Source organism: Octopus sinensis, linkage group LG15 (assembly GCF_006345805.1).
Source record: "Octopus sinensis linkage group LG15, ASM634580v1, whole genome shotgun sequence".
NCBI lineage: Eukaryota > Metazoa > Mollusca > Cephalopoda > Octopoda > Octopodidae > Octopus > Octopus sinensis.
The window spans coordinates 11526056-11538213 of record NC_043011.1 but is presented as its reverse complement, the minus strand read 5'-3'; the positions used below and the strand labels follow the sequence as shown (position 1 = coordinate 11538213).

Below are 12158 nucleotides of genomic sequence, written 5' to 3'. Positions count from 1 at the left end.
AATATTTATACGTATTTGAGTCTATGGTTGTTACTCTTTGGACTGCAATTTTTTATTTCAGCACATTTATAGCATATATTAGATGTACTCCTCTTCAACATGTAAATAACCAGACAACCTTGCTTCAAGTCTGAGACAACTGCATATATTAGTACTTTCACTATGGGCATCATCATGACTATATTTTATGATTCATTTTCTGAATATTTCAAATGCACCAGTGAGATTACAATTACAAAATAAACCACATTATACATTAATCTATAACTGTCTTTAAAAGTCTCTCTTTTTATTGGAACTCCAGATATTTTTTTTATTCTAGAAATAATTTCACTCAATAGAGGATGGTGTAATGTTTTTCAATCTAAGCTATCAAGGTATAATGCATCAGTTTCTAACCAGTGAATAAAGTGATTATTAATAGAATCTTTTTATCATGAAATATAGTCACAAGTTCAAAATGAGAAATGAAGTTTCACTTAACATATGAAATACCAAAGTTAAATGCTGTCAGCCTTTTGACACACCTCAGTATTCTTGAAGATGTGACCATTGAAAGTTTGTTGCATGAATTAATTCAAGTCGAGGATTATTAAATCTGACCAAGAACTTTCCAAGTAAAAAATTATAAATGCAGTTTGTAATCTAGATAATTGCTTAAAGCTTCCTTTTTGATGTTGAATAATTAGAGATTCAGAAGTGGCTAATTTTCTTGATAACTACAATACTGGGTGTTGTTGTGTGATAAAATGCCTGACATAGAATTCTCACTAGCATCTTCGTTGTCATCAACAGTGTGCTCAACAAGATTCTCTACTAAGGCAATTTTTAAAATTATCAAATACTGTTTGAAGATTGTCCTACTACACTCAGCATTTTTTTTCATTTTTTTTCTCCATAAAATTGCAGACAGTTTGGTCATTCCTGAGTATTTTAACAAAAAATAAACATAAAAATTAAACATTCTTAAAAGAAACCTAACTCATTGTAAATAAGGTCTTAATGTATAAAATTTTCTGGATTAAGCATTGATCTACAGAAATACTTACCTTTGAAATAGAATATATCTTATTAGCACCTGCATTTTCCAAATTTATAGTCATGCCCATTTCTTTCAAGTGACCCAACACAATACTCTTACTCTTTTACTCTTTTACTTGTTTCAGTCATTTGACTGCGGCCATGCTGGAGCACCGCCTTTAGTCGAGCAAATCACCCCCAGGACTTATTCTTTGTAAGCCTAGTACTTATTCTATTGGTGTCTTTTGCCGAACCGCTAAGTTACGGGGACATGAACACACCAGCATCAGTTCTCAAGCGATGTTGGGAGGACAAGCACAGACACACAAACACGCACACATATATATATACATATATATGACAGGCTTCTTTCAGTTCCCGTCTACCAAATCCACTCACAAGTCTTTGGTCGGCTCGAGGTTATAGTAGAAGACACTTGCCCAAAGTGCCACACAGTGGGACTGAACCCGGAACCATGTGGTTGGTAAGCAAGCTACTTACCACACAGCCACTCCTGCGCCTATTGACTTTAATATTGACTTTAATTCAGATTATCTCAGATTGTTGTGCATATCCTGATAAACATCTTATTCTTTATATCCTTTTTGCAGTGTTGCATACAGTTTTAATGTTATATCCATCACAGTAAACCAGTAATTGTGTTAGTTGTGGGGATATTCTTAAAATTATCGTCAGTTTAAATTTGGTGGTATGCGCCCTTAAAATCTAATATTAAATCCATGTGCACATGTGGCTATTTTAACTAACCTAAAGTTCTGTTATTCTTCACTACTGCTTGGCACTGATGCAGCTATTTTTATTCTGACCAGGCGGTCCACTAGCACAACTTGGTCACTGATGTTGACTGTTATTTAGATAAAGCTATGGATTTGAATCTGTCCAGGGTTATCTCTCTTCAGTATTTCCCATTCAGGAAGGATAAAGAGCCAGAAATGTGCTAGATATGATGTTTTTACACCTTTTACTGTGAGAAAGAATTTTTCTTCATAGTAACTGCAGTAAATTTGCCTTTAGAAGTTAAAATATGTCACAAGCATATTTTTAATTCAATTTTTTTTTTCAATTTCAATTCAATTCTTATTGGCTCAAAAAGCAAAAGCAAGGCCATGTAGGGGGACAGGGAGGGTGGTCATACAAAGAGTTCAGGCCATTTCTGGTCAAGAGAGACTTTGAACCGAGCGGTTGTCGGCATCTTCACTATCTCATCCGGCAGCTTATTCCACGGATCCGCAACTAATCTAAAGTGCATTTATTCTTCATTACTGCTTAGTACTGATGCTTCTATAATAAACGGTGTTAGCTGCAGTTATTGAATAATGAAATGATCAGTTAATTTCCAAATGTCATTGTTCTGCAAATATTATTGCATGCTTTTTGAGTGCATGCACATAAAAGGGTTTGTTTAAGGTGGCCATTAGTTCAATGTAACACTGTAGGCTATCAATTGAATAAAACTTCTGAACATAAATCATGTGCAACTATGACTCTCTCTGGGTAAGCACCATTTAATACAACAGACTGTGAGAAAACTGCTGTGCCTTTATTTTGTTATATTTGTTCAGATTATTCAGTTAAATGTAATACTTTTTCACTCAAATTGTTTTGAATTAATCATACATTATCTCATAGCTTTGAAATATCAATGATGTGAATATTCATTTTTAGAATGCCAATGTAGGTTAAGTGTGAGAGGCTAGATATGGCTAGTTCAAATATAAAACATGTAGAATATTTGGGCCGGATGTGGCCGGTTTAAACACTAAAGGGTTAAATGAAATTTGAAAGATAACCACCAGGTTTGATCCATAGTTCTGGTTTAGACATTTAACCAATTAGTTTAAGACTTTCCAACACATTTTGTTTTGACATGTGTTCTTTTCACTGTTTGGTCTATTTCTGTATGTTTGTTGTTTAGCCTGTGTGAGCAACCTATCATTAAAGATGTTCCAGCTATAACTATTTAGTCTTATCATATATCTAGAATGGTGAAGGCGCATGGCTTAGTGGTTAGGGCATTCGACTGACGATTGTTAGGTTGTGAGTTCGATTCCCGGCGATGCGTTGTGTCCTTGAGCAAGACACTTTATTTCACATTGCTCCAGTCCACTCAGCTGGCAAAAATGAGTTGTACCTGTATTTCAAAGGGCTGGCCTTGTCACACTCTGTGTCACGCTGAATCTCCCTGAGAACTACGTTAAGGGTACTCGTGTCTGTGGATTGCTCAGCCACTTGCACGCTAATTCCACGAGCAAGCTGTTCCGTTGATTGTATCAGCTGGGACCCTTGTTGTCGTAACCGATGGAGTGCTCCTATATATTTAGAATGATATTATCCAATGGGTCCATTTTGAGATGTCGGGTATGATATGGAGTAAATCTGTTTGCTAATTTTTAGCTGGTCTGTTGTCCACTTGGAGGCTCTTTAATTTCAATGGTAACCATGTTGAGAGCAGGCAAAGTGAACACCTGAACACAAGGAATCCTCAGTATGTTAGCTCTCAAACTTCATTCTATTGTCTATGATTTAATAACCTTCTGGAATGGTTCTGATAATGCAGCAGCCTTTAACTTTGCTCTTTAAATGCCCAAGCGTTATAATCATTCTGGTGGTATAAAACATACCCTGCTTATCTTTACCAACTGCGCCACCTACAAAGACAAAGCAATAAGGGGTCCTCATTTACTTAACATGCTAGAAATAGTTACCAAACTCCTTAAAAATCACATTCTATGACAGGATTTGAAGAGATTTACCGGCTAGATTTTGCATGTTAAGGACTGTGTTGTCCCTGTTTACCCCCAGGGAATCCTGATTGAGTAGACTTATGATCAAAAGTGTTCAGGGTGTGCCCCCCTGTTATTATTGATACAGAAGTAATAAAAGTTTAAAATGTTAATACTTTAGTAATCCAGGACTATTAAAGTTGATGACAGTTGTGGTAACGATGCTGGATGTTGATAATAATTCATTACATGTTCTGTCTACAGTAGTTTATAATTTCAAGAAAAGTTTTGCAATAATTTGATATATCTAATCAGTTTTTCTTTCCATGAACTTTCTATCCCACTTTACCGTTTTCTTTATCTGTAGCTAAGTTACGCATGGCTGGTGCTTTGGAGAAAAGTGTTGATGTGATGAAAGCAATGCATTCTCTGATTAAAATTCCTGAAATTAATTCTACTATGATGGAGATGTCTAAAGAAATGATGAAGGTTAGCTTGCTTGATTATTAGTCAGTGTATTACAAGATGCATGTAGATATATACCTATTTCTTTATTACCCACAAGGGGCTAAACATAGAGGGGACAAACAAGGACAGACATAGGTATTAAGTCGATTACATCGACCCCAGTGCGTAACTGGTACTTATTTAATCGACCCCGAAAGGATGAAAGGCAAAGTTGACCTCGGCGGAATTTGAACTCACAACGTAACGACAGACGAAATACGGCTAAGCATTTCGCCCGGCATGCTAACGTTTCTGCCAGCTACCACTGCCACCATCATTATTTATTAGCAGTGACACTCATGTACTATTTGTAAGTTACACCTAGTCATTAGGCTGCCTCCTTACATGTCATCAGTGTGCTCAGTTTGAGCTGACTTGTAGATATACAACGACAACAATGTAGTCCACTGCCACATGCCAGCATCCTTTGCATATGTAATTGTTATAGCATTCCAATTACACAATCCTGTCTTCACCGGACACAGCTTCAACCTGTATCAAACACTCAGAAACTTCAACATCCACATCACATTCATCATCATCATCGTTTAACGTCCATTTTCCGTGCTAGCACAGGTTGGACGGTTCAACCGGGGTCTGGGAAGCCAGATGGCTGCACCAGGCTCCAATCTTGATCTGGCAGTTTTTCTACAGCTGGATGTCCTTCCTAACACCAACCACTCTGTGAGTGTAGTGGGTGCTTTTTATGTGCCACCGGCACAGGTGCCAGGGGAGACTGGCAGCAGCCACGATCAGTTGGTGCTTTTTACATGCCACCGGCACAGAAGCCAGTCAAGGTGACACTGGCATCGGCCATATTCGGATGGTGCTTTTTATGTGCCACCGGCACAGAAGCCAGTCAAGGCGGCGCTGGCATCGGCCATATTCAGATGGTGCTTTTTATGTGCCACCGGCACAGATATCACAACTATATTAGGGGATAGAATTAAATAAAAAAAAGTAAACAAACATAAGTTTGCTCAAGACTAAGAACAACAACTGTTATACAAAAATTGCATTAAAAAAATGGTGCACTTCACCTGATCAAAGGCTGCAAAATAGATCTTGCTCATTAGCTATCTATACTGTAAAACATAGAAACTCAAAAGGGAAGAACCTACCTGGATATGCATGAGCACAGCTTTTACTGCAGTAAATTACATTCTGCTACTACATGGTCACTCTTCTGCCAAACACCAAGCATAATTATAAAACTTCAAAACACTATCTTTTCCCATTCAGCCAAGAAAATTATTAAAAAATCATATGCATTCAAAAATAGCATTAGCATCCATAACATTCACTCAATCCCTCTACTGGGATGCACACTACTATAGACAAATACTGTGGAGGCACATGGCCTAGTGGTTAGAGCAGCGGACTCGCGGTCAAGGGATCGCGGGTTCGAATCTTGGACCGGACGATGTGTGTGTTTATGAGCGAAACACCTAAGCTCCATGTGGTTCCGGTAGAAGGTAATGGCGAAACTTCTGTTGACTCTTTCGCCACAACTTTCTCTCACTCTTTCCTCGTGCAGCTTGCAGCTCACCTGCGATGGACCGGCATCCCATCCAGGTGGGGAACCTATACGCCAAGGAAACCGGGAAACCAGCCCTTATGAGCCAGGCATGGCTCGAGAAGGAACAAACAACAAAAAAAAAAAACATAGACAAATACTAAGGAACTGGAACTAACACATTTTGACTAAGACCTTTCTTCTTACTCTTTGACCATCAACCAGCACACAAGACTAAACAACATGACATGCTTTGAATTTTACACTTCATCCATACTCTAACCTATTACAAAATCAGATGAAGTGTTGGAACTCTAGATCATACCATTTAACCTGCTATAAGTCAGCTCTATCAGGTTTGATCTACAACAACGGCAAAGCATTGAGCTCTCTTGTATTTCAGTATATAGAAGCAGCTTTGCACAAAAGAATCTATACTATTGCATAATAGTATGCATGACGGTATTAACTGATGTGTGGGTATTAACTGAAAAAATACACTATTTCATAAAGTTTTTAGTAATGTGACTAGGATAATAGCACACTTCTGATAATATCCTCTAAAGTAGAAATAAGATTCTAATTATACCAAGTTCATCTCCATGTGTCTAACACACGTGGACATGCCTACAAAGTCAGAAAACAACACAGCTCCCATGACTTTCGGAAACATTTTTTCACGCTCAGAGTTGCTGAAGCATGAAACAAACTGCCTGCGTCAGTTGTTGACTGCCATGACACTGCATCCTTTAAGGCCTTCATGCTTTCCGAAATCCACCGAAACTACACCTGATTATATATACACTTTTGATGAGTTGTAGTGCACCTGAGCACTGTACACAATGTTTTATTATTATTATATGTCATATGACTACTGTTTAGAAATAGCAACTCAACTGTAGAATTTACCTGCTTTCATTTATTACAAATGTTCTTGCAATCATGTTTGTAGTTTATATTTTGTTTTTCCAGTATGAAAATTATAATTTTTGTATATCATTGTTAGTACAGGTGTTTTTACAACTGCCAGAGAAGCAAACTAAAAACTAATACATACTGCTCTTAGGTGGAACATTATGACTGTGTTATTGTTATCATTTTACAGGCAGGAATTATTGAAGAAATGTTGGAAGATACATTTGAAGGGCTGGAAGATGCTGATGAACTTGAAGACGAATCTCAGAATGAAGTTGATAAAATTCTTTATGAATTAACTGCAGGTAAAGTGAAAAAATTTTTACAGTGACTTTTTCAGCAAATAATGATGGATGCAGACAAAAACAACTTGTTTTAAATCTCTGAGCAAGAGATATACAGTAACAGTAACAGCTGGCCATCGATACACAGTCTGTATATGTATAGCATTTGCAAGGGATGTCATCGCTCCCATCTCTAGTCTTACATGATACTCACAGACCTAGGTTTCTGGGTGGTTATCCATCCTCAGTATGAGTCAACCATAGGCTAGTGACGAAAGCTCTCTCCACTCACATGGATACATTCTGTAGAAAACTTGTTTCCCAGATAGAAAAACATACCCAAGACACAAGAGGGAAGCTGATTAAATTCTTGTGACTTTTTCAAAAGTTCATCACATCAGTTATTAATTTAGTCATTTGACTGCAACCATGCTGGAGCACCACCTTTAGTTGAACAAATCGACCCCAAGACTTATTCTTTGTAAGCCTAGTACTTATTCTATTGGTCCCTTTTGCTGAACTGCTAAGTTACAGGGATGTAAACACACTAACATCAGTTGTCAAGTGATGGTGAGGGGTAAGCAGACACACACAAATCATCATCATCATCATCATCATCGTTTAACATCCGCTTTCTATGCTGGCAAGGGTTGGACGGTTTGACTGAGGGCTGACAAGCCAGAAGGCTGCACCAGGCTCCAATCTGATCTGGCAGAGTTTCTACAGCTGGATGCCCTTCCTAATGCCAAATATGTACATATATATATATTATACGACAGGCTTCTTTCAGTTTCTGTCTACCAAATCCACTCACAAGGCTTTGGTCAGCCCGAGGCTACCGTAAAAGACACTTGCCCAAGGTACCACACTGAAACTGAACCCAGAACCATGTGGTTGAGAAGCAAGCTTCTTACCACACAGTCACACTGCGCCTATTGTAAATGTTTAAAAATGTAATTATGTTTGTGATTTGTCCCTATCCCATTTTTTAGATGAATTTGTTATTGCGAGTAAAATTGTTTATTCTGTTAACTTCATTTTTTCTGATTGGAATCCTTTAGAATTTTAAATGTTTGTAAAGGTTAATTGCAGCCTATCTACATATATGGCATTTGATGAATACGGCGGCGAGCTGGCAGAATCGTTAGTACGCTGGGCGAAATGCTTAGCGGTATTTCGTCTGCCGCTACGTTCTGAGTTCAAATTCCGCCGAGGTCGACTTTGCCTTTCATCCTTTCGGGGTCGATTAAATAAGTACCAGTTACGCACTGGGGTCGATATAGTCGACTTAATCCGTTTGTCTGTCCTTGTTTGTCCCCTCTGTGTGTAGCCCCTTGTGGGCAGTAAAGAAATTGGCATTTGATGAATACTAAATCATTTGAAATGTGTTTTTAAAAAATTATAGAAAAGTTGTTTTAACAGTTTGAAAATATTTGTATTTGATTCAATATTTCATAAACTCTCCAAAACCAATGAGGCCAGTACTTAAACCTATATACAGACAACATATAAGGTGGCGAGCTAGCAGAAACGTTAGCACGCCGGGCGAAATGCGTAGCCTTTTTTGTCTGTCGTTACGTTCCGAGTTCAAATTCCGCCGAGGTCGACTTTGCCTTTCATCCTTTCGAGGTCGATAAATTAAGTACCAGTTACGCACTGGGGTCGATATAATAGACTTAATCCCTTTGTCTGTCCTTGTTTGTCCCCTCTGTGTTTAGCCCCTTGTGGGTAGTAAAGAAATATATATACAGACAGCATGTTGCCTGTAAATAAAGTGAAATAGAACATATATGCAAATTCTAGTTGCAGTATACCATTGAGTTCTAGCTGTGCTTCTAACACTGCTTAATTCTCTAATTAACTCATTAACTAGAACTTTTCTAATTATCTAAGAATTTTAGATGGAGTGGCTGTGTGGTAAGTAGCTTGTTTACCAACCACATGGTTCTGGGTTCAGTCCCACTGCGTGGCACCTTGGGCAAGTGTCTTCTACTATAGCCTCGGGCCGACCAAAGCCTTGTGAGAGGATCTGGTAGACAGAAACTGAAAGAAGCCCGTCGTATATATGTGTGCGTGTGCGTGTTTGTGTGTCTGTGTTTGTCCCCCTAGCATTGCTTGACAACCGATGCTGGTGTGTTTATGTCCCTGTTACTTAGCGGTTCGGCAAAAGAGACCGATAGAATAAGTACTGGGCTTACAAAAGAATAAGTCCCGGGGTCAAGTTGCTCGATTACAGGCGGTGCTTCAGCATGGCCGCAGTCAAAATGACTGAAACAAGTAAAAGAGTAAAAGAGTGTGTGTCTGTGTGCATATGAGAGACTATTGGTCGCACTATTTTATTCCTTATTCGAGTCTATTTTTTTTATGTACACACTCCACTTCTGATTTGTGTCTCTTTGTTTCAGGAGAACTTGGCAAAATGCCTTCCGCTGTCAAAGATTCTTTGCCGTCAACTGATGTCGCTGGTGCCACAGCAGCTACAGCATCAATTGCGCTGGAGGAAGAAGAAGATGATGAAGAGGAAGACGAGATGCGAGCTCGGTTAGAAGCTCTGCGCAGCTAGGCAGACACTGCAAATGCTCTTGTCCTCTACTGCGCAGTTGCGAGTGTGTCTATGTGTTCAACAAGAACACAAAGTTGAAGAAAAGAAAAAGAATAACAAAACAGTCATGTGGTATTTGAACCCACGTTCCTTGATTTATTGCCCAAGTGCATTCACCTATACTCTTTTCCTGCCTTTCTTTTACTCTGTTGTTCTTTCCATCTTTTTCTTTTAACTTCCTTATCTTTTTGTCTTTTTCATTTCTCTTTCTCCTCATCCTTTCTAACTCTTTCAATCATTTCCCATTTTATTTCATCAATATTTATGACTGTTGGGTTCTTTTCTTATTGTCCACCATTATTTATCTAACCATCTTCATTTTTTTTTTTTTTTGCATACAATATACCTAATCTATCTGACAAACCTAAAATTACAATCACTGCTCTGGACTTCATACAACAGCAACGGTACCACCAAGAAAATATTTGGTTATGGTTATAGCAGCGTGTGCATGTGTATAGATGAAATGATATTTTATTATCCAGCCTGACTTGCTTTGTTATATAAACTCTGAAACAGATTCTACCTAGAGGTTACCTCATCTACATATGATATACATACATATCCAGTGACACAAACATCTATACACCTTGGTAGCTGTACATATATTTTCTGTCACACACACATTTATCCAGTATCTATTGAAAATGTTAAGTATTGAACTGAAAATTTAGAATTTCTGATTTAAAATCAGCTGCAGTTGTTGTGTATTATTACTTTTTGTTTCCAGGAAGGATACATAGTTCTATATTACCTCAGTTAACAAGAATTTAGGGAAAATATACCAATTTTTTTATAGAAAAAACATCAGAGATACGTTGGTTTGCTATCCTGAGCAGAGCTGGCAAAATTGGTAGCACACCGGGCAAAGTGCTTAACAGTATTTCGTCTGCCGTTACGTTCAAATTTCACCGAGGTCAGCTTTGCCTTTTATCCTTTCGGGGTCGATTAAATAAGTACCAGTTACACACTGGGGTCGATATAATCGACTTAATCCGTTTGTCTGTCCTTGTTTGTCCTCTCTGTGTTTAGCCCCTTGTGGGTAGTAAAGAAATAGGTTTGCTAACCTGGGTGTGGTTATGTTATTATCAAGTCTTGCCTTTATCATTATATAGAGTGTGAGAACTTAACAGAAAGAAGAGTTAAACACTGTAGCTATGGATTTTTATCTTTTGCAAAAATGATTGGCATTTTAATTATTTTGTCTACTCTGTTTAGAATTTATTTCACACAACTATTTGATATGATGCATTTTGTTTTAACTTTTGTAAAAAAAAGTAGCTATAATTGAGTGACTTGGCCTTAGCATGTCACCAATACATGATACACGCACTCTTATGCACACACATACATAGCTCTTTATTGGCACTTGACTGTTAAAACAGCAGCCAAATCTTTCTAAATTCACACACTATTGTAATAAAATAATGGATACATTGGATAATGTTTTTATAGAAAATTATGTATATAATATAAAAATGGGAATGACCGATCATTCAAACTGCTTTTTAAAGTAATACTCATGTAGGGCTGCTCACTTAATCGCTACTTTTCATATACACGAGCAGTCTCCAATTGTATTGCCTTTTACTTCCACACTCACTTTACCTTTAGACGTTGGAATCCTTCCTTTATCCCATTATCACCAATGTCTCTCTCTCTCTCTCTATCTATCTATCTATCTAGATACAAAAACATAACTCCTACTGGGCTATTCTTCTTGCATTGAACATAGCTGAAGTACAGGACACTATAATAAATCATCTACTATATCTTGGAACTTTCTCAGTTTAGCAATCACTAGTATATCTTCCAGAACCAGAACCTTTGGAGACCTATTCCCTAGTATTACATAGTGTGCATGTCTCTTTGTTTAGGCCTTGTGCTAAGCACCTTTCCATATTTATGGAAACTTTTTCCATTCATATACATAACAAATCAACACAAAATATATTAATAGACACACATCTATTTTCTTACTGTTTTGCATTCATTTTTCTTTGTTATCATTTGTAGGAATATTTCTCAGAATGTTTATATTTACATTTGAATCATTGGAGTATGTGCCTTCACAGCTGAATGTTTGGTTTTCTCCTACAAGCAAGTGACCTCTAATATTTGGCTATGTGAGATTGAGGTGAGACAGAACAATGTCTTGCTTGTCAGAGATACAGTATAGTAGCTGTACCAAGCTTTGAACTCATAACCTATTTTAACTTTGTGTGTGTGGTTATTGGGTGGATGTGTGTTTACATCTATATATAAAGCATTGAAAGTAGGGTATTCTGGTTTACTTTTACTGCATATAGTCCAAGCAATAAAATCTGTCAGACCTTTTAATTGTAGTTGTGTCTTGTTAATTTTTCTTTCTTCCATCAGAACATAAACAAAATATTACTGGTGAAAAGTGTCAATCTTCTTAACCAAACCAATACTACTCTAGAATTGTGACACTCTGAAATTTTCTCTATGCCCACATTTTCGTTGCAGATATTGACTTACAAAAGTTCAAACTGAACATTAACTGCATTGATTTCACCAGGCACTACTTTTTGATTAATGTATTTAAT

At 37.5% G+C, this 12158-nt stretch overlaps 1 protein-coding gene across 3 annotated transcripts in view; it reads left to right on the top strand.

Annotated features, from left to right (window-relative positions):
* Nucleotides 1–11931, top strand: part of LOC115219725 (charged multivesicular body protein 3) — a 62565-nt gene extending 50634 nt beyond the window's left edge. For all 3 annotated transcript variants that reach the window (XM_029789939.2, XM_029789940.2, XM_036509477.1), the window contains 3 exons: nucleotides 4132–4253; nucleotides 6893–7007; nucleotides 9392–11931. In XM_029789939.2, the coding sequence (XP_029645799.2) occupies nucleotides 4132–4253; nucleotides 6893–7007; nucleotides 9392–9549 (395 nt within the window). In that variant the 3' untranslated portion in view covers nucleotides 9550–11931. The remainder of the gene's footprint in view (nucleotides 1–4131; nucleotides 4254–6892; nucleotides 7008–9391) is intronic.
* The last annotated feature ends 227 nt before the right edge of the window (nucleotides 11932–12158 follow it).